The following is a 27,149-nucleotide window of genomic DNA, read 5'->3' as shown; positions in this document are numbered from 1 at the left end:
TTAGCAACATAAAGCAACAGCCGAAGAAACGTCATTGGCAGGCATTATCATGTAAGAACGCATTATATGCTTTCACCTCTCCTTTGTTTAGTGCAAAGATATTTCATGGAGGACTTGTGTAATTTGACAGCAATAAATTCTGGTTCATCCAATCCTATCAAATATTCATGCAAAAAACTTTCCACTGAATAGACCAAGGTGAGATTGAGCACCATGATACGAAATCATATGGCTCACTTCTCATGGATTCAAATAATACATTTTTTATTCTCGAGCAGGCTCAGCCAAGAGGTTCACAATTCTATTTAACAAATTCAAACCAAATACAGTTTCTTCACAGTTGACTTTCACTGAAATATTCAGTGGTTCAAAACACGTGCCCTCCAGGACAAGCGTAACTAAGCAGGGAACTGAATTACTCAAAAGCTCACCACTAAATCTTAGACGTAAACCAGATGCATCATCAAGATTGGCAGAAACAGGCATGTCAACAGACACAAGGAAAAAGTTTGCATTACTCAGCACCTTTACTGCCAAACACTCGCAGATGACAAGAAATTGATCATTTGTCCCTGGTTTATCACCCTTCTTCAGCTCTCCAATATGGTCCGTGAAGATACACCTATTGTAAATTGTACAAAATACTCAAATGTCTAATTCCATGATAAAGATAAACTTAGCAAATCATCATTGCAAGAAATACACACATGTTTGAGGAAAATAATGACAAGAAGAGAATGCATGGACCGCTCTCTCCAAAAAAAAAAAAATGCTTTAAATCTCTGCCAAGCTTGTGTCCCTCATTTTTCTTCCCTCCTTGCCTATGCTAAAAGCAAGTTTTTTCTTCTTTTTTTTTTGCCCTTTTTTTTTACAACAAAGAAATTTTTGAGCGCTGCCAGTTGGGGGGAGTGGGAGGTTTCTCACATCTGCACCATGGATGTGCTCCTACACTTGCACACATGTGAACTTGCTCAATGCATTACGGGACTAAATTACAACCATTTGCTATTTAGATATCCAATACCATGTAGCATTTGGTCCACAAGTTGCTCACTCCACAAATTTTGCATCAATCCAAAACTAGGCAGACAGAGAAATTGTAATTTCTAGAACTTGGCTATCAAAGTTTCTTCAAGTAAATTATGCATGATGAAAGCAAAGAAAAGAAAGAGGAGCCGAATGTTAAGCTATACAAATAACTACAGAGAAATTCTTACTAGATGTTAACAACTCACCTCCTTGTGTACTCGAACATCCCAGGCAGCTGAGCTTCCTTGGCAGAAAACACTCCAATATCCATTGGAAGAGGTCTTACGAAATATCCAATGTCAGGTCGCAACTTAACTGGATAAGTCTTGCCATTACACCATAATACCAGCTTTAGAGGTAAAAGATGATGGCGGAAACGAACTTGAAGCATTATTTTGATAGTCTCACTAGGACCCAAGTTAGCAATTTCTTCCATAGGAACCAGACTTGGCACATCACCATGAGAGGAACTGTGGGCCAAATTGACACAAACAAAGAAACTAATTACCAATGGAAACATTAGGATGATGGTGAATTGATAGATGTTCTACACGCATCAAATAATAGGAAAGCAGAAATTCATGAATTCTCAAGCAAGCTTGCTTATTAGATACATTTTGGCCACAAGATGAACAAAAATGACATGTAACCTTTTAAGAATTCCCATACTTGTTTCTCTGTGAGTCTTTACATTTTTTATTTCTGAAGGCAGAATCAGAATTATGAACCTAAAAAGGTTTCAAAAAGATTTATCTCTTCTCATACAACTGTAAAACATCACTCCTAAAATAGAAAAAACACCAGTATGTAGTGTAAACAAACAAACAAACTATCAATAAATGGCAGAACCTAAAGGTAACCTAATGTATGAAGACTATAATCAATTATGTCTTTCTTTTGTAACTCTTCGTTGGATCTTTTTACAAATAAAACAAAGCTCCAACTAATGCTGACATTATTGGTTTAACAGTTAAATTTCATATTTCTTTCCTGCCTGGCAGTATGTCCAAGCAATCTGGCTAGTGCTATATTCCATTTATGTTCACTCATACAACTCAGGTTCCCCACCTTTTAGGAGAAGAATTCTCCCAGAACCTTGGCTCCCAATCCTCAATCCAACAAAGCAACAAAAGAAAACAACTAATCGTGCAAGAAGACCAACACACTTTCCACCAATCAACTTCCTTGCAAGCCTTCAGCCCCCATAAAATATGTTTAAAAGGCATGACTAACTAGTTCAATCTATTCAAATACCAATCAAAAATTAAATAACAAAAAAAAAAGAGGAAGAAGAAGTCAGATTCAAGTAGTTCTTCATCTACAAGCACAAAATCAAAATAAAAATTATAATAAACCAGAATATTTACTGCTCAAAACAAGTCAAAGTCATGGACCAAAGGTCTGAACATATTCAACAACTGACCTATTACCATTTCAACTGGAAAACATGACACCAGTTGTATAAATTGATCTACATTCATTCCCAAATTTTGAGAAGAGAAATGCAATTTAGGATAAGGTTGTCTGACCAAACAATAGATAACTGAAGTGCGCAAGCCAAGGAGAACTGGAGCTTAATATCACCTCTCAGTCATTGCTGATGCATGATCTGATGAATCTTGGCTTTTGTCATCTTCTACCAATTGTATATTTAACATCGGCTCTGTAGAACAGTTCTTGAAGGAAACTTGTAAACATACAAGCAAGGGAGAAAGACTTGACGGCTCAGATGAGAATGCATAATCCACACTCAAGCCATTTCCATTTGCAGGATCCAGCAGTGCATATATTTTAGGTTCAACTCTGTCATGAATATGCCCGATTGAGATTCTTGCTGATGATTTCCTAATACAACTTGGTTCAGACAAATTATGGCCTGAATTTGGGTTCTCGTCCAACCATGATTCAAGCGATCTTGCAGATATTAGTTCCCCAAGATTATTGGAGCCAGAATACGGATTATCCACATGTGAGCCCCCATCTGGATTTGCATTGGGATAGCCAACCTCAGATAGATGTATCAGTGGTTCCTTATGGACATCAACTTCACTAAGAGAACTACTAACATTGCTGCCACCAGGACCATCTGAACCACCAATCGAATCTGCATAGCTATAATCTGAGGTACTTTCTTCATTCAAAGATCCAGATACAGAATCCGGATCATCCGTATAAGACTCACTTTGAGTAGCACCATCGCCTGGTCTCTTTGCTCCCTCTACAATATTAGAGTTTATACTAGGATCCTCAAAATTTAGACTGCAAGGTCTTGGAAGAGGTTCGTAGCCAGGAGCTGCATGAAGAACCACATGTGAAAGCGAACCAGGAAGATAGAAGCGAGCACTAAACTGTTCAGATGATGGTGCTTTAATTTGTTCCCCAAATATTCTTCCTGCAAGGACACGTGAAACATCCCTGCTCTCTTGTTGGGCTTTTCCTTCTTCAGTATCAGAAGAACCTATATAGCACGACAGAAGTTCCTTTATAAAACGAGCACGGTCACGGATATCATAGTTCAAGTCACATCTAGCAAGATCAAGCATGTAACTTAAAACTTTTCTGTATGCCCATAATTCTTCCTCTTTTGAATGCAATAGGACCTGTAAAGAAATAAAACAAAGAGTTGATGAAGTGAAACAAGACCGTAAATTTCTTCTCTTCCATTGAGATTAAATGAAGCACATAGACGGGAAAAAAAAAAGGAGAAGACATCATGCAAATAAGAAGGTAGACCAGTGAAACCAATAACAAATGCCTATGTTGGTAGAAAACCAAATAGGAGTATATCACCACCCAGAAAGAGTGGCTCTTCCCACTACTGGGATGCTGTAGAACAATTTTTGCATCCACAAGAAAGGTAGATACTTTTCTTGGAATACCATAGTATCTATCAAGTTGATCAAATTTAAATCTGGAAGCACCAAATGCCATTGGACTGTACTACTACTTCACTAAATCCTCAATCTTTTGAAAACTATCCACACAATTTTGTCTTGTATTGATGATCATAGGGCAGTAGAGATTTATATGGTCCTAAAACAGTACATCAAGCCACTCAGAAATTGGTGAATTTCATCTCAGCCAGTTAGAAAATAATACTAACCATTTAAATTACTGGTGCAATCATGAAGCAAATTCAATTGGTCGATGCAAAACTAAGCATGTCAGCTAACAGACCAGAAGAGCAGCATAATTTCTTGCCCACCATCATGCATGAACAAAAATATTAAAGGCAAATAAAGAATTAAATTTTTTTTAGTTAAATACCTTGCCACAAGCATTAAGAATCTGAAGCTTTGTTTCAACTTCTTCCACAGTAAAGCATCTTGCTAGATACTTAAGTACAACAGGTAAAACCTTTGGGATTACATTCCCAATGTCACTGTACTCACCCACCATCCAGATAATCATTCCACGTGCTGCAGGCACCCGGATGGATTCCAAACTTCGAATTAAATGGACAATTACCTTCATCCATATAAGAAGAGAAAAATAAACAAGTGAGCTTTACAAATATTGTAGTACTGGGATTTTCTCCAATTAAGTAATTTTCCATCTTAAAAGTTGTCATACAAATTCCTCTCCATACCACATGGAACTGACTAATATACCAATTTTGCATATTCTATCCTGAGTTGAAAGTTCTATAATAAGATCTATATGCATAGACTAAATAAAAGTGTGTATTATGTGATATGAGTACCTTCAAATAAGCACAAACTCATGTAGTAGGGGCTGACATTTAATCATTTGGTCAACAAAAGATGGGATATGCGAGCAGCAATAGACAAAAACAAGTACAATTCAGACCAAGCACAGAAGCAAAATTTGCCAGATAATTACCTTTTCGTTACTGGAAGGATCTTTTCCCATTATTGCTTTGATTGAATATATTGCCTGAACTAAAACTATAGCTTCTCCATCTGTAGCTGCATTATCACCATATGTGGATTCTGTGATGAAAGCCATTATTTCAGGAGAATAATAATAATCACCCCTCATTTCCAAACAAATAGATGCTTTGATGTTTACCATGTGATGCAAGGGCCAATAACCCTTCCAAACATGTATTTGCTACCTTTGGAAATTGTTGAGCACATAAACCAATTGCAGCTACTGTATCTGCAGCAAATTTCCTGTCTGGATCTTTCACATAGTCCTAGCAATACACTAGAAGATAAGCATCAATTGCAAGATGATGGTGCCCGTAGACACCTAAGACCACCATGTATTATCATGCAGTTTAAAAACTGGCTTCCAAGGACAAAGATCCGAATTGAAACAATAATGATGCTGTGGTGGACAATTATGCAGCAATTACCTGGAACTCTTGAAAAATAGAAGAAATTGATGAGTCCGAAGCAATTGTGGAAAGTATCTCAAGTTTCAATGCCTTTACTTGGTATGAGTCTGACGGGCTAATGAAGAAGTCTTCAAAATGTGGAGCAAAGACAGAAGGCATTGCTTTAGAAAATACTTGGATGTTGCAGAGAACCTATTCCGGAAAAGGGGAAAGACATAATCAGGGCAAATTTTATCAGCAATAAGGTTCCGAGGCAGCATCAATCCCGGCAAACTGAAAAAGGAGGTCAAGCAAAAACCACAAATACTGATCACAAATAACATGCAGAGCCTATTCTAGCAATTACTAATTCTCTGGTATAATATGTACAATCTATCAAATTCACCACATTCTCATGACCAACTATATACATAAACAGCAATTGCAGGTCAAAGGAAACATGCTTGGCTCCAACACTACTCCCAAAAGCATAAGGCAGTTAAGGTTCACCAATCTCCATCCTAATGCATGTATTTAAAACCACTGAGTTCAATTCATAGCTACATCTATCACTGTCTATACAAATTTCATATCAGATACCTTGGTACATGGATGTGGTGCTGCCATAAGAAATATGAATCAGTTTTTCTATAAACTTTTGCTGGGTTTTATTATCCTTTTTTATGTAGGACAGGAACTAATGAACCTAACAAATATTGTCAGCAAGTCATGTAGCACATAAAAGTACCAACAGAAAAGAGAGGCGAATCACATACAAAGCTGCCTCATAGTGCCATTCCAGTCGAAGATTTTCACTGTTTCTAGTCCAGCATGTCTCTAATTAGTATATAAACTAATTATAATTCAATTTTCTAGTAAATATCCAGTACCTATCACTCAATGTTCCTATTTAGGCAATTAACTCAGTGATAAGCTTATTTTAAAAGAAAGGCTTACCTTTGACACAAATATTGAATATGGAAAGAACCTATGATTTAAAACCAAACAAATATGCAACTAGTCAATCAGAAAATTTCAGGCTATCAAACAAATATAGTAAATAACAAACTACATACCACATATTTTGACGAGTTTGAGGATCTCATAAGAAATAAAAGTGGTTTCACAATTTTCTGGATATCTTCTTTTGGTGCCATTATCCATTGCACTCCAGCAGCTGCAAGTACCACAGCACTATTATGACTCCACAGCAAAGGTGAAGTGCACAGCAACAGGATCTTAATGTCCTCATTATCTTTTGCAGATGTGAAATGCAAACCCTCTAACTCAGACGAAAGCACATCTGCACATCTATGCTTGGATAAGTATTTATCTGGCCCTTCAAGGTAACTCCTGGAGACTATATCTACTACCTCAGATTTACATACCCCATTAGTCAAGTCAGCGTTGCTTTCTTTAAGTCCAAAGTAGGCATTAGAATCCTCGTTTCCTTTTTGATAGGTGTCAGAGGCACCATTTTCAGAAGCAATATTCTCCAAATCACGAGAAGATAACATAATTGATTCTTTAACTAGCCCATGCCTTGCAATTGCATACCGTAAAAGAATACCAATCAACACAATTTGACCCCATTCTTCGACATCAGGAAGAGTCTCACATAACCTTCTATAGTTTCTTCCAATCAGAGATAAATTAGTTGGACAAACAGAAGCAAATGCAGCTGCAGCAGCTCCAATAACTCCGGGAGAATTATCATTAAGCAAAAACCCAACAAGCTGCACATTACAGTATGATAATCCAATTAAAAGACAATAAGATTCTGAATTCTACTTCATATTCTCCTTTTTTACTTTCTATGGCATGTAAAAGTACAACTTCAGTAGACACAGATATCAGCAAACGTAGTAGAAATAACATACCAAGCACTAAAAAGATATGCTTGTGCTGAAGACAAATGACTGTATTTCCTACAGTTTCTAAATTTAATTAGTTATATAAATACTTATAGATCAATAGCAGTAATTGGAAATCAAAAAATGCAAACACAAAAAGGGAGAAGTGAATCCATCAACATTATCTCAAGCTGCACCAACCTCTTCAATGGCAGCAGTGTTTTCCTCCAAACGTAAATCATGCACCTTTGGAAGTGCATTGGCAGCACATTTTCTAACATATACCGATGGATCCCTCGCGCATTTACTAACTGCTACCAGAACAAGCGGTGCAATCACATGTAAACGAATACCTGCCATAGTCCGAAGTGCCCACGCCCTCACCAATGGGTTTGTATCCCCCAGATCCTTCTGAAAATAGTTTATTGAAAGCAATGCCTCATTCGGCCGCCTATATTGCATCAACAGATATTAAAAATTAAAAATCATTTGAGAGGGGAGGGGTGGGGGGGGAGGTCGCCGAACTGCAATTAACTTTTCTTTTTTCCGATAAAGAGACTGGAATTAGCAGTAAATAACGCACTTTTCAGCATAGTGCAGAAGGTACAAGTATACGAGCTTCTTCACCTCGATTGACTGTGAGGCGACGTTTTTCACCACCTACAAATTCATCAAAGCGCTTATAGAAGCTTACATAACAAGCTTGTACCCACAGTACTGAGAAATATATTTAATTTAGGCACGGATTTATGAAGATTTCAGCATAATTATAAGAAATAGTAATGGAAGCAAGTAGTAATTTACTTGAGGAAAGAAATTGGAGACGTCGAAGCCTTGGGCGATAAGAGCGAGCAATCGCTTGAGAGCTTCGCATTTCTCTGAATCGAATTTGCTGTCGAGGAGTGGCGCAATGTTGACGTCATCGGGGTCGTCGTAAAGATGAGCGTCAGTACCGATCCGGAATACCATCGTTGAGGCTTTGCTCAAAGACTCCGCCGTGGCCCCGAATTGGGTGAACATCTTCTTTAATTCCTATCTATTGTTTCAGCTAAGTGATAATATGCCAAATTTGATTGGATAGCGTTTTACCGGCCGGAATTTTGCGTCGGAGAGTTTGGAGACTGTTTACCGGTTGGCGATGCAAGATGGGAGTTAATTGTTTTATCTTTTCCCGCATTGCAAAGTGTATCGTGCTTAACCTTTTCCTTGTTACTTTAAAAAATAGTACTTTATAGTTTATAGTAGGGATAATTGCAGAAACCTCTCCTGAGGTTTCTGACATTTGCACTGACCTCCCCTGTGGTTTGAAAAATTACACTGACCTCCCCTGAGGTTACTAATCCTTTGTAAATTTAATCCAAACGATTAAAATATTATTTTAGGGAGTGAAATTAAAATTTTATACCAGATTTGCCCTTTGTGCTACATATCCAATGAATGACAAAGTACTATAAATCAATTAACAATTAATAAATTTTAAGGAGTATAATTTATGGGCAAACACGCATTACTCATTTAAAGTATCAGCTCTTTACGAGTATTTTACTTTCAAATATTTAATTTATGATAAATATATCAATATTTGTAAGTAAAATTCAAAAATTGTTATAGTAATATTCTTGCAAAAAGGAAATCGATAGGTTATTTATTTAATATAAATTAAATATTTTTAAAAAAAAAATTAAATGGCTCATAAAGTATTAATTTTTTATGGCTTTCATCCATTACACGAGTAAAGTATTCACTCTTTATATGCATTTTATTCTGAATCATTTAATTTATGTTAAATACATAAATGTTTGTAACTAAAATTGAAAAAGTGTTATATTAATATTTTTATGGAAGAGAGATTGGTAGATTTTGTATTTAACAAAAATTAAATATTTGAAAGTAAATACAAATCTGTATTTGAGCGTAAATATTTGTATTAAATTAAATGTTTGAAAATAAAATACCCTTAAAGAACCAGTACTTTAAATAGTTACCGGCTCTTTATAGGCAAACACACATTACTCATTTAAAGTACCGGCTTTTTACAGATATTTTACTTTCAAACATTTAATTTACGATAAATATATCAATGTTTGTTAGTAAAATTCAAAAAGTGTTACAGTAATATTCTTGCAAAAAAGAAATCGGTAGGTTATCTATTTAATATAAATTAAATATTTTTAAAAAATGACTTATAAAGTATTAATTCTTTATAGCTTTCATCCATTACATGAGTAAAGTATTGGCTCTTTATGGGTATTTTATTTTGAATCATTTAATTTATGTTAAATACATAAATGGCCTCGTTTGGAACCTGAGTTTTTTAGAAGTTTGTCTAAAACTTTACTGTAATGCACTGTAGAAGTTTTTGAAAAAAAATTTTAAGATGAAAAACTTTTTTTTTTCTTTCTTTCCTTTTTTTTTTCTTTCCTCTTCTTCTTCTTTTTCTTCTTTCTTCCCCCTGCCCCTTCCCTCCCCCGTTAACCTTTGCCTCCGACAAACCAGCAACCATGGTCCTACCATTTTTTTTTCTCTTTCTCTTTCTTTTTCTTTCTTTCCTTTTTCTTTTCTTTCCTCTTCTTCTTCTTCTTTTTCTTCTTCCTTCCCCCTGGCCCTTCCCTCCCCCATTACCTCTGCCTCCAACGAACCAGCAGCCTTGTTCAAATTTTTTTTTATTTTTCTCTTCCCCTCTTCTCCCTCTTCTCCCTTTCTACTCCCCTCTCCCCCTCTACCCCCCTTCCCCTTCCCCCTCTCCCTCTCGAAGTCAGAGAACCAGCAGCCATGACGTGCACATTTTTTTTTTTTTTGCTTTTTCTCTCCCCATTTTCTCCATCTCCCTCTCCCCCTCTTCTTCATCTCCCTTTTTGTGCAATGGGTTATTAGATTGGGTTCGGGATTGTCGGCGAAAGTTAGTTGCTGTGGGTTGCGTCGGCGGTAGGTGGCTGCCGCGGGTTGCGTCGGCAGTCGTGGATGCTGTGGGTTGCGAGGGAGAGAGAATGGAGGAAGCGGCGGGTGGCACGCGGTGAGGGTTGGACAGCGAGTGTTGGTGGCCGAGGGTTGGCGGTGACTGTTCAACGTTGGTGGGGAGGGTGGCCAGGGAGAGGAATGGGAGAAGAGGGGGAGATGGGAGGGAAGGAGATGAAGAGGGGGAGAGCGAGAGCGAGAAAGGAAGGAAAAAAAAAAGAGGAATGCCGACACCGGAATAGGTGGCAGCGGCGATGGCCGGCGGCGGAGGTGGTGGCCGGCAATGATGGTGTGGTGGATTGGGGTGAGGGAGAAAGAAGAAGAAAAGAGGAAGTTTTTTGTGTATTAGATATTTTGAAGTGTGTAGGTTAAAAACTTTGATAAGTTTTTTTGGGTTCCTGTAACAAAAGTTGTTAAAAAACTAGTAGCTAAAAAAATTGGTAAAAAACTAGACTTCCAAACAGGCCCAATGTTTGTAACTAAAATTGAAAAAGTGTTATATTAATATTTTTACGGAAGAGAGATTGATAGTTTTTGTATTTAACAAAAATTAAATATTTGAAAGTAAATATAAATATGTATTTGAGCAGAAATATTTGTATTAAATTAAATGTTTGAAAGTAAAATACCCATAAAGAGCCGGTACTTTAAATAGGTAATACATATTTGTTTATAAACTATACAAATATTTGGTGATTGTATTTGTATCAAAAGTGAAAACTTGAATATTTGAGTTATATTTGTTTTATCATATTAGATTATATTCATATAACGTTTGTTTAATTATTTTTATAAGTTTCAACTGTGAAGTTACAATGAATAATAATTTGGTGATGTATTGATATTTTAGTACTTGATTATTTGCTCAAATTTAATTATAATGAAATTATATAATAAAATTTTTTTAATCCCACGGATGCCCCTGTGGGGGAAGCGGGGCAAGGCGGGGGTGTGGCGGGGGGAAATTGGGGGTGGGGCGGCCACCCCTACTTGACTCGGTGATCAGAAAAATCCGATGATTCGATCCGAATCCAATCCGAATTAGCAAACATCCGATTTGGCGGATTATATATGCGGATTGGGTCACATCTGAATCAAGGAGTAATGCGGAGCAAATTTAGAATCAAGGGTCACATATGATTTTTTTTAGATTTTTAAATATATTAAATCTACTATTTTATAATAATTTTATATATTGTTTCTTATTTTTATTTTTACACCATCTTACAAAATAGGCTTTCTTTGTATATGGTGTTAAATTTTTAAACATATTGTCATATAATTTGTGGATAAAAATTTGTAGATGAAATATTTAATCTTTATTTGTTTGAATCAAAAAAAGCAACAAAAAAATATTTTCGACTAAAAACTCTTTTATTTTATGATTAAAAACTTATATGCAAGTACAACATATCACTTGTATGGTATTTTTGAAACTCTGATACATTTAAAATTCACTTTGTCTGTATGATTTATACTTTTTTAAAGAAATTTTAAAAATCAAATAAGAATTGAATATTCAATTGATCCGATATGCATAATACCACATTAGTGGATTTGGATACACGTCATAAAATGACTGACCCAATTTTTTCGCATCAACTCAATATTTTGATTTTCCTAAACCGTGAACACCCTAATGGCGGGACATTTATTCAAGTCCTCTTACGTTTCCTCAAGAGTCGAGATTGAGAGTCTACTTTGAATCAAATAAAATAATAATTGTAAAACATTTTATACACATCACAACTTAAAGTTTTATTGGGGTAAAGATATGGATTTAAAAAGGTGATGATTTCTTGTACATCGTACTTTTTTTAGAGTTGTGGGAGTAAAAGTATATGGATTGATCTATTAGGAATTGTTTGCTACTTCACTATGAGTACGAATATTTGTCATTTCCTCTTGGTTGTTGAGTTTAACATTGGAATAAGTTTTTATTATGATTATTGATGGTGGCCGCGAGCGCATTGAATACGTTCATGAGTATACAAGGGATAATTGCAAAAACCTCTTCTAAGGTTTCTTACAGTTGCACTCATTTGTTCTGAAGTTTTGAAAATAGTACTAACTTTCTCTAATGTGATTTTGGGGCTTATAATTGATGTAAGATAGGCTGAATTTACTTATATACCCATAGATTTTAAGGTTGTTAGTATACAAATTTAGGACAAAAAAAATTAGAGCATTTAACAAGTTCAATAAAACTAAATAAACAAAATTAATGATTATTTCTTGCCTGACTAGACACTGTAAGTGCACATAGAAAATGACACCCACTGATACTCCAATATGATCTTATTTTGTAATCGACAGCAGTTTAAAGTATAATCCAAGTTTATTTTTTTTCAATACAGGGAGTATCCCAACTTTGTCAGACTAATCTCCCTACGCCTATGCACTCCGCCCCTCAAGGATACACACGCGGTAGATAAGTGACTCGAACACACGACAGCGAGACCTAACTAGACTACCCCGAAACCATCCGAGCCAACTCCAAGGAGCAATCCAAGTTGTATATTATCTACATAAAAGAGAAAAAGAAGCAAGAAAAATATAGGAGAAAGAAACTTCAAAGACTCCATAAGAAAAATGTAGGAGAAATAAACCTCCAAAATTTGATGGTTTTGGTTGAACTCACTTTATTCTAAACATTCATGAAACAGAAGGAGAAAGTAAGTAGAAATCAAGGCAAGGTCTAAGGATTTTTTTGTTAAAAATTTGTAGCAATCAAGAGACTACAGATAAGTAGGGGTGAGCAATTACGGTAAATACCGATTTACCGACCGAAATCGATTTCAATTTGGTAAATCGAATTTGGTAATTCGGTAATTCGGTCGGTAAATCGGGAATATAGTACTAGTTAAAATCGAATTAGGTTCGAAAACGGTTTTATAGTTTTTGAATTCGGATATACCGAATTCGAATTAATTTCGGAATTCGAGAAAGGTGGGATTAAGGTGAATGGGAAGATGCAATCTAGCAACACTTCAGTCTATGCAGTTGGGGATGTTGCCGCTTTTCCAGTAAAAATGTTTGCTGAAACACGCAGACTTGAGCATGTAGATTCTGCGAGGAAGTCAGCAAGGCGTGCTGTTGCTGCTATCATGGAGCCAGAAAAGACGGGTGAATTCGACTACCTGCCATTCTTCTACTCCCGCGTCTTCACATTGTCTTGGCAGTTTTATGGAGACAACGCAGGGGAAGTAATTCATTTTGGGGATTTCTCGGGAAAGACTTTTGGGGCTTATTGGATTAATAAGGGTCATCTTGTTGGTTCTTTTCTGGAGGGTGGAACCAAAGAGCAGTACGAAGCTATAGCCAAGGCCACGAGGCTTAAACCGGCAATTGAAGACCTGGGTGAGCTTGAGAGGCAGGGACTGGGATTTGCTTTGACAGCAAGCCAGAAACCATCATCATCATCACCTCCTCTTGTTGCTGGCAGTTCTAATCTCGTTATCGAGAAACCATTACACGCTTGGTACGCAACTGCGGGTGTGATTGTGGCTGCATCAGTAGCAACCTTTGCATACTGGTATGGCAGGAGGCGACGAAGCAAAACAGGCTGCGATTGCTTCAGGAATTCGGACAATTCGGTCAATTTGTGTTTACCGAATTCAATCCGAATTGAATTCGAATTCGAAATTTGGTAATTCGAATACGAATTAGGTCGAAATATCTCAACACCATTTACCGAAAATTACCGATTTCAACCTACCGAATTACCGAATTCGAATTCGATGCTCACCCCTACAGATAAGCAAGCATTTGTCATCTCAACTTAATACAAAAAGTTTCTTTGATACAGGAGAGTTTTTGAAATTGACTGTACACTTTATATGCTTTAGAATATCAAATTTCTGAATGTTATGTACGTTGCATATTCTCAACTTTATGTGTACATACGTTCCATTCCCTACCTTGAAAAAATAAATATGTGGTACTATCATTTGTTCACCAAGATAAGCTAATACAATACATATATTCTGAACATCATCATCTCCACTTGAATTTCTATTTTTGAGCATTTTTATAAAAAATATACTAACAATTTAATGTGTAAATGAGATAAAGATGTGATTGAAAATTGTAGCAAATAATATTGTCAAAATTAGAAACTAGGAAATCAAACATCACGAACAGAAGTTTAAAATTCATATATTCAGTTCAATTTATCCTTAAGAAGCACTACATGTTATGTTATTTTCTTGGAAATAATAAAAATGGAAAAAGATTGAAAACTTATTAGTTCTTATTATAGGAAATTCCACCGTTCCTTTTGGATATCGTATCCATGACAGTAATCCAATCAATTCTCGCCACATCATTCAATATCTCTTTTTTATACATTTAATGGTGAATTGGTACGGTATTATAAGGACACTTGCCCTTTTATATTGTGACCAATCAAATAAGATCAACAAATTTATTTAAATGCCTTGTTTGGATTGCCGTTTTCCGTTGAAAAATTACGTCGTTTTCCGTGATCACATTTTTCTATTATCTTTCTTCCTCACATACATCAAATCGCTACAGTAATTTTCCATGAAAAATAACGAAAAATGCAATCCAAACGCGTTTTCGTGTTTTGAGTTTCTTTTTGTTATCTTCTTCGTCAAGATTTTACAATAATCTCATCACCATCAGTAGCTAGTTGTACATTGCTCAGGGCAGCAGCATGACTTTCAAAACTAACAAGGATGTGTGTAATTAACTTTGACTAGGTAAAATTGGAGTTAATAAGAGTTGAATTTAATAGGGCAAGGAGCAAGAGCAAGACCTGCAAAAGCAAAAGCAAGTAGGCAGTACGAGACTGACGCACTGAAATCAGAACGATAAAAGTGATGAGTATTGTGGCACGTGAATACGACCTCTCTTTTACCTGTATCCGTTTTTCATTTACTACCCCTTTTACCGTCGTTGCCTCTCTTGTTATTGTCGTTCCCTTCCACCAACTACTACACTGATGATGATCAGCTGAAGTCTTCTAATTCATGAACCCAAGATAACTACTCCTGGTCTGGCCCCTAGTAATGCGAGTTTAATTGAATGAATCGCATTGAAAACGCAAGATTTTCACTCTTTTTTAACCATTCTTGGTTTCTGTCCCTGCTCATCAAACCCAAAGCCACCTTAAGTTTCTTTTCAGGTCTCACTCCGCTCAACTCTTCCTATTTGTTTTGCATCTGAACTCTGAACCCCCAATCCAGGAACCCTAACTCCCTTTTCGTCCACTGTGCAAAATTAAGGCAAGAAAATTTAGGAAGCCCAAGTGCTAGTAAGGTAATCCAAATCATCCATTTTTTGTATGGATTATGTTTGTTTTGCATTATCTTACATGTGTTTTCGTCTGGGTTTTGTGCATTTGGACATATGTTTAAATTTTAGCTCCTGTGGTTGTCTGATCAATTGCATGCATTCCTTTTTGTATGAATGTATAATAAGTTTGAATCGACTGAAGATTTAGGTTCAGTTCAACTAGGATACAATGTAATTGGTTGCTATTGAAACTGGGGAATGTTTAGAAAATTAGTCCGTTCAAAGTTGATGTCTTTAACTTAAAAAGTGGCTGAAATTTTCTATGCTGCTAGTTTTTGTTGTTCACTATTCTGGATTCTTGTACTTACCATAACCGAATGAACAGTTTCTAGTGGCTTGTGGGTGCTCATTAGGCTCTACATTGCATATTTGTAAGACAGAGTCTGTCTTTTCCTTTTAGTACTCGATTTTGTAGTTCTCTAGGACAAATTTTAGATTGCAGAGATTTCTTTGTTTGGATTTCATTGTGATCCAGTAAAAGAACTTTTGAATTGTAATCTCCTACCCTGCCAAACGTTGTTGATAAAAGATCCACTATCTAGCCATTCATCTTCCATGTGATTGATTGACGGATTGTTGGTTGATGTTTATATTAGTTACAACATAATACTTATTATTCTTCCTTATCATTTTTTCTTTTGTTGTAACCCATGTAAACTTCAGAGTACCCCGGCCCCCGCCCCCGCCCCCGGAAAAAAAAAACACCGAAGAAAAAAGAAAATAAAAAACACTCCATATCCCCCGTCAAGCATGATATTCAAATGTTTTTATTTATGGTTTTAATGATGAAATTGTCTCTTGTACATGCAAATAGTCAGTTCTTGTTTCAGAAGTCATTTGTGCCTTTGTCTGTCAGTGATCTTTCTTGTTTGGATTGTCATCATGCTGATAAGATGAATCTGCCTGCTAAGCCTTTTTTCCCCCCCTTCTCCTTTCTGCGCTTGTAAACTGTTTTATAATTCTTTTTGGCTGACAAGTAAAGGTCCTACATTTTCATGCACCAGGTTCATTTTTGTATCTTTGAATGTGATGGGAGGCTCGGTAGACCATAGTTCAGGAGAAGATACTGATATAAGTGAATCTGAAATTGAAGAGTATGAAGACAAATCATATCAAGCATTAAAGAGTGGAAAAAAGGAAGTTAAGGTATCTGATGGGGCTTTCACTTGCCCTTACTGCCCAAAGAAAAGAAAAGCAGATTTCCTTTACAAGGACATATTGCAACACGCGAGTGGGGTTGGGAGTTCTACTTCAAAGAAGCGAAGTGCACGAGACAAAGCAAATCATCTTGCGTTGGCAAAATACTTGGAGAAGGATATGTCAGTCACTGCTGGTCCATCACAGGCTACAGTCGAGGTGGATCCCCTAGCAGATCATGATCGTGATGAGATGTTTGTGTGGCCCTGGATTGGCATTGTTGTTAATCTTGCTACTGACTTCAAGGATGGGCGCTATGTGGGTAAAAGTGGTTCCAATCTTAGGGATGAGTTGACAAGCAGGGGTTTCAATCCTACTAGAGTGCGCCCTTTGTGGAATTACCAGGGCCATTCAGGCACTGCTCTTGTGGAATTTACCAAAGATTGGTTTGGATTTAAAAATGCCATGTCATTTGAGAAAGCATACGAGGCTGATCGTCATGGAAAGAGAGATTGGATGGCTAATAATACTCAAAAGTCTGATCTTTATGCTTGGGTTGCTCGTGTGGATGACTACAAGTCTGATGGCATCATTGGAGAGAACCTTCGTAAGATTGGAGACATTAGAACCATCTCAGATATCATTGAAGAGGAAGTTAGGAAGACAAGTAAACTGGTGAATAATCTGACAAATGTTATTGAGGTGAAGAACATGCAAGTAAAAGAGATGGAAAACAAGTTCCAGGAGACTGAGAGTTCTCTAGGCATTTTAATTGAAGAAAAGAATAAGCTTCATCAAGCCTACAATGAAGGTATCACAGTTGCACTTATTTGACAGAGAAGAGTTTTATAGGCTTTAAAATTGTTAAATCCTTTTTTGTTTTCTCTAGAATTAAAGAAGCTTCAATCTATTGCTCGGGAGCATTTCCAAAAGATTCTCAGTGACCATGAAAAGATGAAGTCACAACTGGAAAACCAGAAAAAGGAACTTGAACTCAGGGGTAAACAACTGGAGCAACGAGAAGCTCAAAATGAAAGTGATAGGAAAAAGCTGTTAGAAGAGCTAGAAGAGGTGAACATAATTGCTTTAGTTCTCTTCTTCTCTTTTTCCTTTACATAACATGTTTCAAGACCTCAATATGCAATCAGTTCCTTTCCTTGTCACATTCGAAACCAGGTTACACTTCATGTGAGTAGTGCCATCATAACAGGCGATAAGAGTTAATATACGGGCTTAGAATAATTCCATGACACAATATGCTAGTTCATATACAGCACTAATTGGTATCTAGGAAGTGAACTTAGTTCAAATATCCCAGCAATTGGTATCTATGAACTTAGTTTGCATTCCTACTTGACAGACTCTTCCACCAACCTTTATCTTTATTTGCATGATACTTTTTGTGCTCATGGAGGGAAATAGTTTATAGCCTTTATGGTCAAGAGGGTTGATGATTATATAGGAGCAGAATTTAGTGGCAGAGCAGCGACAGTCATGGTGGGCAATTCCTTTACTTGATATGCCTTAAGATGGTAATGCTGGCATGAATTCGCATTTAATGATTAGAGACAAACTTGGTGAAATTATAAGAAAATAATATAAGTTAATGTTCTATATCTGAGACACTGTTATAACATCTTCAATCTCTGTTTTAGGAAATAACAAATGAAAATAGAAAATAGTTGAACTAAGGAATGGCACAAAAGCTGGACTTTCTTTTGGCCCTTGCTGCTCCCCCAAATAAAACGACCGAAGGACTGCAATGCCCATTCCTTCCCTTCCCGCTCCTTTGCAATTTGCCTTCTTTTTGTTCTGTTGAGTCTTGAACAGCATCAGTTAAGATGTCTTCCTTATTCTTTTGGGATAAAAACAAAAAAGCCCCATGTGGTATACCTAATACACAGAAAAGCCCTCTGTGGTTTCAAAACATACAAAATGACACCTTATGTTTTGAATTAAATTATAAACTAACAGAATTCGTTAAACTTAACGAAAATGATGGTCTCGGCCGTTAAACTTACCGGATTCCGTTAAGTTTACCGTTAAATTTACCGGATTCTGTTAAGTTTTCCGTTAAATTTACCGGATTCCGTTAAGTTTAACGAATTCTGTTAGTTTACAATTTAGTTCAAAACATGAGGTGTCGTTTTGTATTTTTTGAAACCACGGGGGGCTTTTCTGCGTATTAGGCATACCATAGGGGGCTTTTTTGTTTTTAACCCTATTCTTTTTTATCATATTAATGGAATTTGTTGGAAGCAGTTTATTATTCGCTGATTGATCGGAGTCAAGATATACAACTTTTTGTGCTGATTTTCAGTAGTTACTACGATAAATCATTGAAGAATGCTCATCTTCTTCTCTCCAGAATGCTGCCCAAAATAGTTTAATTGATGCTGCATCTGAGGAGCAAAGGAAAGTTGATGCCAAAGTATTGAAATTGGCTGAAGAACAGAGGGTATACTTTTAAATCATTTTAAGTATCTCTTTTCTTGCTAATTAGAATTTATTTATTCTAAAATGTTCAACAATTAATAAGAGATCATATGAGTGTGTTTTTGTTTTTTCAGAAGCAAAAGGAAGAATTGCTCAATCGAATTATTCAACTGGAAAAAGATCTGGATACAAAACAAGCATTGCAGCTAGAAATTGAACGTTTGAAAGGTACAATAAATGTTATGAAGCACATGGGAGACGAAGGTGATCTGGAAGTCTTGCAAAAGGCTGACTCGCTGAACAAGTTGTTGAGAGAAAAGGAAGGAGAACTTGAGGATTTTGACAGGTTGAATCAGACGCTGATAGTTAAGGAACGGAAGAGCAATGAAGAGCTGCAGGATGCTCGAAAAGAATTGATTAATGTAATTCTTTGTCATTTTGATGTCTTATTATTCTGATTACTATTCTAGATTCAAATTATTCGGGGGGGGGGGGGGGGGGGGCATCTATAATAGCAGGATCTCTTTCAGGTTAGCAAGAGAGATAATGGAAACTTGAGAATGATGTGAAATAGTTTTTCCCCCCTAAAAACAGACAAAGAAAAAGGAAATTAGTCTTTATGCATGTGAAATAAGGTGGTTGGTAATTTTTGCTGTCTGATATAACTGATGCAAGACACTTGGTGACTAGTGAGTTTTTAAATTATAAACTTTTGGCTCTTACATTCTTCTCTCTATCTGTCATAAGAGTAAAGGTGAACTCAGCAATTTTTGTCTTCTCCCTTTTTTTTTTTTTGGATTTTCCGTAGCATTTCTTTTCTTTCGTTTTGCTGTGGATGGGAGGCTGTGGTTATAGACTGTAGAATGTTAATCATTTCAGCTCTGTATACATGTTAAGGCTGATGATTTTGACTACTTCTGTTGGTAGTGCCTGGAATTTGATTCTACATTATTGTAGAGAGTTTGGTTGGTTTATTCATCAGATCCGAGGCTTTGCAGTCTGATTATTTAGATGCGTTTCAGGGCTTGAAAGAATATCCTAATTCAGCACATATTGGTATAAAGAGAATGGGTGAACTCGACAATAAACCATTTTATGAAGCCATGAAGCTAAAATATAAACATGAAGCAGATGCCGAGGAAAGGGCTTCTGAACTGTGCTCATTGTGGGATGAGTACCTTAAAGATCCTGAATGGCATCCTACAAAAGTCATACTTGTTAATGGGAAACATGAGGTACGCAATTTATCAAATATGCATTTCTTTTGTACTTATTTTTTTGCTTTCTTATTTTCTTTTGTACCCGTGTAGCTTCCTATTGTCCTGGTGGTAACCAGAGCCAAAATCACCCAAACTTTTTTATTACCAAAAAAAAAAAAAAATCCATGGTAGACATCCCACCAGAGAATTTGTATGCGGTTGGGATGCTTCATCAGTGGAAGGGTGGTAGTTGTAGTTGCTATTTTTCAGCTTTTACTTATACGTGCCTTGACCTTACCGGATCCAAATCAAAATGACACTGCAAACTGGGAAATATTCTTTAGCTTAGTCCAGATGATGGAATTCCTCAGGCATGGTGCAAAGGTCTTGTTGAAGATCTGAATTTTCTCTTAGTACACCTTTCTCAACCGAATCATATCTACATTGTTTTGATAATAGTAACCTTTTTTACAGTGTAGATTTATCTAAAGAAACAGTCATTTGTTAGTACAGTCTCTGAAAGAGGGAAAAGAAAAGGCATATGATGCTGATAACTTCTGCTCGGATAACTGTTGATGCATCTTCAAGCTTATTACATGCACTTGTTCTTTTAATCGACTTTTCGTTCATGAAACAAATTTAATGTACTTGCTTCACTTTTTCTTCCTAATGGTTGCGATATTCTAAATGCTGATTACTGGTGTAGGAATTAATAGATGAAGATGATGAAAAGCTGAACGACCTGAAAGAAAAGTACGGCCATGAAGTTTACAAAGCCGTGACAACAGCTTTCAACGAGATAAATGAGTACAACGCAAGTGGGAGGTACATTACTTCGGAATTGTGGAACTACGCTGAAGGTAGGAAAGCTACTTTGAAGGAAGGAGTTGCGTTTCTGCTGAAGAAATGGAAGCTGCACATGGAAAAAATGCAGAGATAGACCCGACCGATTGAAAGTTGTGATTTGTCTGACAATTGGGAAACTGTTGTGCCTTAATTCATTCAGAGTCTTCTTGACCATGTAAAACCCCAACTTCTAATGACCAAATAATTGAACTTTCATGCACGGTTGCGTGCAGTCTGCTCATCATCTGTTACTTCTTGTTTTATCGTGCAAGATGATTTATGAAGAGCAATTCAAGGACCACATTCAAAATAGTTGCTGGGATGTGGTTCTTGTTGCAAATTACAAGGGACTGGGAAAGTCCTACTTTTTGCAAATGATCTTGCGAGATGTCTGGGAATCAATACCTTGAAATTGACAGCCATTGAAGTAAATTGCGACGAATCCAAAATGTGCAGAGTTAAAAAGAGAATTACATTCCAGAAACTGGGAACGAGATGCAACGCGTTGAAAACAAGAAGCAGATGAGACGGGTTCAAATCGTTGAACAATCTGATTTAAGACGAAGTGTTCAGTTAAAGTCAGTCAATGTGCAATGTTAGGAGAACCCACTTTGTTAGAGGCTTAAAAGAGGTTCGACATTTGCCAAACTGCGCCATGAATACAGGTGGTGGGAGGTGACACGAGTGAATGTATGGGCCCACCATTGATGACGTGGCAATTTGAGTTATTTTCCACGTCACTGGACCTCCGAACGACTGCGGACTGTTCGCTACTTCGCTTTTGATGGACTCTTAGCAAAAATTTGCGTACAGGTACTACGTCAATTTTGCAGTACAGATTTGTCTTTTTGACAGCATGTGCATGTTTCCTAGTATTTTAAAATTCCCCGGTTAAAACTACAGTCTTATATGCTAATAAAAAACCTTCTTGGCTTGAAAAGATTTTGTAATTGTTTTCTTAACTAAATAAATGAATAAATAATAATGCAACGTAGCTTATACCAACCCTCGCCCTGTCATCCGGGGAAGGATTCAGGAAGTACGGGAGCCCGTGATGAATTTCTTGAAAGTTCATTTCGGCTCCCGTACATCGATGAGTTTTCACATCTTGGGATTTTGTGGCGAAGGGGAAGAAAGCATAAGGGACGCTGGGGAATTGGCCGAAAAAGAAAAAAGAGAGAGAAAATCAAATGGAGAAAGGCAATGGTACTAGTGTTACTGGTAATCCCATGATTGTTGAAGAACTCAAGAACGCGCGACGTTTTGCAGTGAGCCTGGCCCGAGAAGTTGATGCCAAGAACCAAATGTTGCTTGAAATTCGGCGCCAGAATGACGAGGCTTCTGCTGCTCTCTCCAGGGTCGTTGCCGAAAAACAAAAACTTCAGCAATCTTATGATCAAGGTAACTAAATAATTACCCCACCCTTTCTCCAGTGAATATACTGGCTGCTGTCGAGATATCTTTTTTCTCTTTTATGTTAAATGGGATTTTTGAAATGTTTGTCGAGACATTGATGAATCTACTATTGTTTATAAGAGTCTTTGGGTTCGTCTTATGCTTGCTAATGCCAAGGGCTGCCCTTTTCTTTGTGTTTATGGCTTTACGCTTCGTATCACCTTTTGTAACTGGTATCATGACCTATAGTTAGTACCACCTTTTTTGACTGGTATCTTAATTATGCGCATTCTCAGTTGACAACTAAAAATTGCTATCTCGGTTGACGTTTTAGATATTGTCCGTCCATTTTTTACTAATATCATACTATTAATTCACTTACAGGACTAGATAATTGCTTTAGGTTGGTAAATAATATTGTGAACTGCCCTCGTATTCTAAGTATCCGAAATATATGTTGTTGTAGTTCAGGATTTCAAACAAAGCTGTCAAGATTTGCTAATTGATATTTTTGTTTTCATAAAATACATAATTTGTCGAGCAAATGCAGCAAAAGAGTTTAGGAGGAAATGAATTAAATCAGATTTACACTGGCCCATGTAAAATGCATCTGGAAGCTATTGAATGATTAGAACAAGATACTTGTGCAGAATTGTCTTTGCTATTAGGGTATACAGAAGGCTAGAGGAGCTTGCTATCAGACTATTGAGCATCTCAGCTTAATTTATAGAATCCAGAGGAGCAACTGTTTTTTGCTGCAGACCTCTATTTTTCCTTTTTCTATGAATGCAATGTGTGGATCCTTTCTATCAAGAAACTATTTTCCTGTGTTGTTTCGCTGGTCGTACAAACTTGTGTGTAAACTCTGCTATGTGTAAAACTAGTATTTGGAGTTTGACAAAAAAAAGAAAAAAAAAGTTAAAAAGTATTCAGAAATGCAAAAAGCTGCCTGACTCTCTATCCAACCTCTTATTTTGGCAACTAGTCTTTGATGTGATACATTGTTACTCAACTTCACTACTGAGATTTCTTTGCTATTTGTAAATTTGATTCATGTAGTTTCGCACTAAAATCATTCAGTATCATGTCCTTTTTTATAGCCAGCAGTTAATTCTTTTTGGGACTGCACAGTACTGGAAACATGTTCTAGCTCATGTTGATCGTCTTAGCAAAGCATATTTTGTGTTTCTTAGTTCTGTTCCCCACATCCTCACCTTTGTCATTGATGAAAAACAGAGAAGTGACAGTTGACTTGATCTGTATACATGTCTAAACGGCGTCTTGCAATGTTAGTTGGTGTACTTTGCAACATCACTCCCTACAATGTTTCTTATGTACTTTGTAGTGATGAGGAAGTTGCATCTGAATGAATCAGAAATGGCAAAGATGAGGTGCAGCTTGAACTTGCAACTGAGAAATTTTGGGATGCAAAACACAAGTCTGAGGCAAGAATTGGCAAGCATGCAGGAAGAACTAGCAACTCTAGCAAAGCAGGACAAAAAACAGAGCCAAGATGACCTTGAACGCATAAATTTACTTGTGGAGAAGGACAAGGTACAGCTGTTCAGTTTCAGATTCTGTTCATAGTTTGTGTCTAATGAGCATCTCGTGTGGGGATGGAGGTCAGGCAAATAGGTAGCATAGTGTCACATAAAGGAAACAAAGAAAGTGAGAAACTAACTATTAAAATGTGGTAGACAAACCGGTTGCATGGTCTCCATGTTCAATTCTTCTACCAGATATCTTTCTTGTCTTTTTTGGCCTTATCCTTGAGAGATTGGGGTCCCCGGGCAGTATAAGAAACTTAACGCATAAAGAAATGAGGAATAGAACTAATCAGGTTTTGATCATCATTGATTGTAAATGATCTGAAATATACAGAATGATGTCATCTGAGGCTTGAGTAGACACTCAGTTTTATTACATTCCTATTTGGGTAACAAATGCACTACAAGTTGTTTGTTACTGTGACGTTGTAAGCATTCTTTCCATCATTATCTTGTACCAACATTTAAGTTGGCCCTTTTAAGAGGCAGAAGCCTTCATGATACAGCCCTTTCTGAACTCTTGAGCTCTAATATACTTTATCTTAGATATGATGTTCAAACTTGTATGTCCATTTGGAATGCTAACACATTTTGGGTTCTTTATTCTAATCTTTATATTTAAACTTCATTCATTATTTGATTATTGTTAGCATTTCTTGAATGCTTGAAAAACTTCTGCTGCTATTGCATGAGTAGGTTAACATTGTGATGCCTACGTGCATAAAAGCCAATTCTTACTTGAAACCTGTCATCTTAGTGGCTAAGTTTTTATAAGACATGATTGTACATCGATTACTGGTATTTTTGCTCGATTGTTGCAGCTGAAAAATCAAGAAATTGAAGAACTAAGCAGCAAATTGGCTGAAAAAATTGATGAAGTTCAAGACATGGAAGCTCTGAACCAAGCACTTATTGTGAGGGAGCACATAAGTAATGAAGAGCTACAGGACGCTCGCAAGGAATTAATTAGTGTAAGAATTTGATGTCTTTTTAATCAGAAGATTTAGTTAGACAACATTAAAGTTGATAAAGTTCTTTAGTTGAATTTAGTTCTCTGGATTCCTTGTGTAATTTGAGGTTTTGACAGAAACACATCTGGCATTAGTCATACAGGTCTTGCCTACTCTTCTAGATGGAGAAAGTATTGGGGTTAAAAGGATGGGAGAAATAGATGTTGATCCATTCAAAGTTGCTTGCTTACGTAAATTCTCTGGGACAGAATGGAAGGTGAAGTCACTGGAACTCACCTCAGCGTGGCAAGCAAGGGTTAATGATCCAAACTGGCAACCTTTTAAGAAGATGCTCAAAAATGGAAAATGCCAGGTCTGTTTCCTTTTCTTCACAAACTCCTGCTGACCTTCTTGCTTTCTCTCCCACACCAATTTGCTGATGAGCGCCACTTTGATCTAGCCTCCTTTATTGCTGCTAGATGATAAGCCTGTACATACTGGACATATATCAATCAAGCTGTAGTTGATGTTAACACAATCTTATTCTTCTGTCTTGGATTAGTTGAAATTGGTATGCTATATTATTGCTTGAATGGTAAGCGACTGTCCATATGGAGGGAGAGCGAAGGCAATAATCAAATAAATTGTTGTATGGATGAAACTATACTTGCTTTAACACTATTTTATTTTTCTGTCTAAATTATTTGAGATTTGGCCATTATTATTGCTTGGGTAATAGTCTGTGTTCATAGTGGGTTGAGAGTTAGGATATAGTCAAAAGCATTGCTCTAGTGGACTCATTTTGTGTTCAAGAAATGAATTCTGCCTCTAATTTCTTTAGACCCTGCTGAGGAACATATTATGTACTTCATTTAAATGTTCTTCTTTCCTGGTCAAGTTATTACCCAAGTTTGGATACTAGACTTTGATTAGGGTGGAAAAGTCATGAGACTGCTTCTTGGATTGGAATGCAACCAAAAATTTGTTTCTGTGACTGACTCTTATGTGGGAGAGAGCGAGATCGCATGCTAACGAGCAATAACAAATACATATTTGATTCTTCTAGTGTCTCCATTACCTTTATCTTACTGTGAATGTGGAAGGCGCCATTGCAAGTTTATGTCTTGGCGATGCAGGAAGTGATTGATGAACAAGACAGCAAGTTGAAAGAACTGAGAAGCCAGTGGGGTGATGGTGTATACAATGCAGTCGCAAATGCATTGTTAGAACTGAACGAGTACAATCCAAGCGGGCGGTATGCAGTTTCAGAGCTTTGGAACTTCAAGGAGGGCAGAAAAGCTAGTCTAAAAGAGGTGATCCAATGCTTAGCTCAACTGTTGAAGACTCTCAACTCCGCGAAACGGCGGAGGCGAGTGTCAACATGATTACCAAATACTACATGATTATGTAGGAGCTGAGAACAGGATCCAGTAATGTCTTCTTTTTAAGTAATTTTCCGCTGATCCATTTGGACTTTGCGAATCGCTTTTCTTAGAGGTGCAGAACTGCTGCTGACGCCTGTCTGAGCATACAAAAAAGGATGTCCATTACTAGTATAATTTATAAGGTAGAACCAGAACCAATCTGTTGGTCATGGAAGTGCATGTCTCTGTTTATATGAAATTGGTGTTTCAGCATTAAAACTCTTTTGTCATTCCTGGCAATTTGTAGAGAGTGGGTGCATATATTTTACTTCTTGCTGGGGATACACCATAGAGCAAGTGAACTTTAACTTCTAGAATACAAGTAAACTTTGGCCATCATATTAACAATTTATCTTGAGCCACTTAAAACGTAACATACCTCCGATGAAACTTTACCCAAGCGTCAGCCAAACCTGTAAAAGCCACCACAATCAAAGTGCCTTAATGTCCTCGAGGCAAAAAAAGAGAAGGATTTTAATGCTAAATTCTTCTGGTTTTTTGGGAGGAATAATTATCAGTTTTAATTGTTTCAAACAATGTACTACTAAGTATTGGATACATTGTGAGCATCAACTAACCAAACAAAAATACATTTCTTTTTAAGTTTGTTCACGAACAGTAAATCAAAATTCAAAGCCATACACTTCTACAAAAATTCATTTTTAGTCCATTGCCTATATAAATCACAACGGTTTGATTCTGATGATTCCTGCCCATCCTCTAAATGCCCTCCTGCTTAACTGGGGGTGTAAAAAATGGGTCTCAAAATCAAACGGG

At 36.8% G+C, this 27,149-nt stretch overlaps 3 protein-coding genes across 5 annotated transcripts; 2 read left to right on the top strand and 1 right to left on the bottom strand.

The window, feature by feature from the left end:
• Positions 1–160: 160 nt before the first annotated feature.
• Positions 161–8,352, bottom strand: LOC113760956 (AP3-complex subunit beta-A). 3 transcript variants are annotated; one of them, XM_027303721.1, is made up of 11 exons: positions 7,969–8,352; positions 7,748–7,824; positions 7,366–7,615; positions 6,388–7,047; positions 5,351–5,524; positions 5,062–5,188; positions 4,873–4,982; positions 4,297–4,497; positions 2,614–3,629; positions 1,236–1,499; positions 161–622 (listed from the first exon to the last, which is right to left on the bottom strand). In XM_027303721.1, exons 1-11 carry the CDS (start codon positions 8,182–8,184, stop codon positions 265–267), a joined length of 3,453 nt encoding a protein of 1,150 aa, XP_027159522.1. In that variant the 5' UTR covers positions 8,185–8,352; the 3' UTR covers positions 161–264. The 3 variants fall into 3 exon arrangements, with proteins under 3 accessions (XP_027159522.1, XP_027159523.1, XP_027159524.1); XM_027303722.1 differs by having other exon boundaries at positions 4,873–4,958; XM_027303723.1 differs by lacking the exon at positions 7,969–8,352 and having other exon boundaries at positions 7,366–7,575; positions 7,748–7,766.
• Positions 8,353–12,776: 4,424 nt separating this feature from the next.
• Positions 12,777–13,772, top strand: LOC113755602 (monodehydroascorbate reductase 4, peroxisomal-like). Its single transcript, XM_027299573.1, has 2 exons — positions 12,777–12,794; positions 13,065–13,772. The coding sequence occupies exons 1-2, from the start codon at positions 12,777–12,779 to the stop codon at positions 13,770–13,772; spliced, it is 726 nt and encodes a 241-aa protein (XP_027155374.1).
• Positions 13,773–14,992: 1,220 nt separating this feature from the next.
• On the top strand, positions 14,993–26,566 carry LOC113755591 (protein INVOLVED IN DE NOVO 2-like). Its single transcript, XM_027299564.1, has 14 exons — positions 14,993–15,402; positions 16,443–17,386; positions 17,465–17,646; positions 18,944–19,033; positions 19,146–19,433; positions 20,034–20,246; positions 20,917–21,140; positions 21,657–21,731; positions 21,870–21,928; positions 22,200–22,457; positions 23,797–24,005; positions 24,820–24,969; positions 25,112–25,321; positions 26,085–26,566. The coding sequence occupies exons 2-14, from the start codon at positions 16,468–16,470 to the stop codon at positions 26,331–26,333; spliced, it is 3,126 nt and encodes a 1,041-aa protein (XP_027155365.1). The 5' UTR covers positions 14,993–15,402; positions 16,443–16,467; the 3' UTR covers positions 26,334–26,566.
• Positions 26,567–27,149: the final 583 nt, after the last annotated feature.

Source organism: Coffea eugenioides, chromosome 2, assembly GCF_003713205.1.
Source record: "Coffea eugenioides isolate CCC68of chromosome 2, Ceug_1.0, whole genome shotgun sequence".
In the NCBI taxonomy this organism is placed as follows: Eukaryota; Viridiplantae; Streptophyta; class Magnoliopsida; order Gentianales; family Rubiaceae; genus Coffea; species Coffea eugenioides.
The sequence above is the reverse complement of the archived record's forward strand: the minus strand, read 5'-3'. Positions and strand labels throughout refer to the sequence as shown.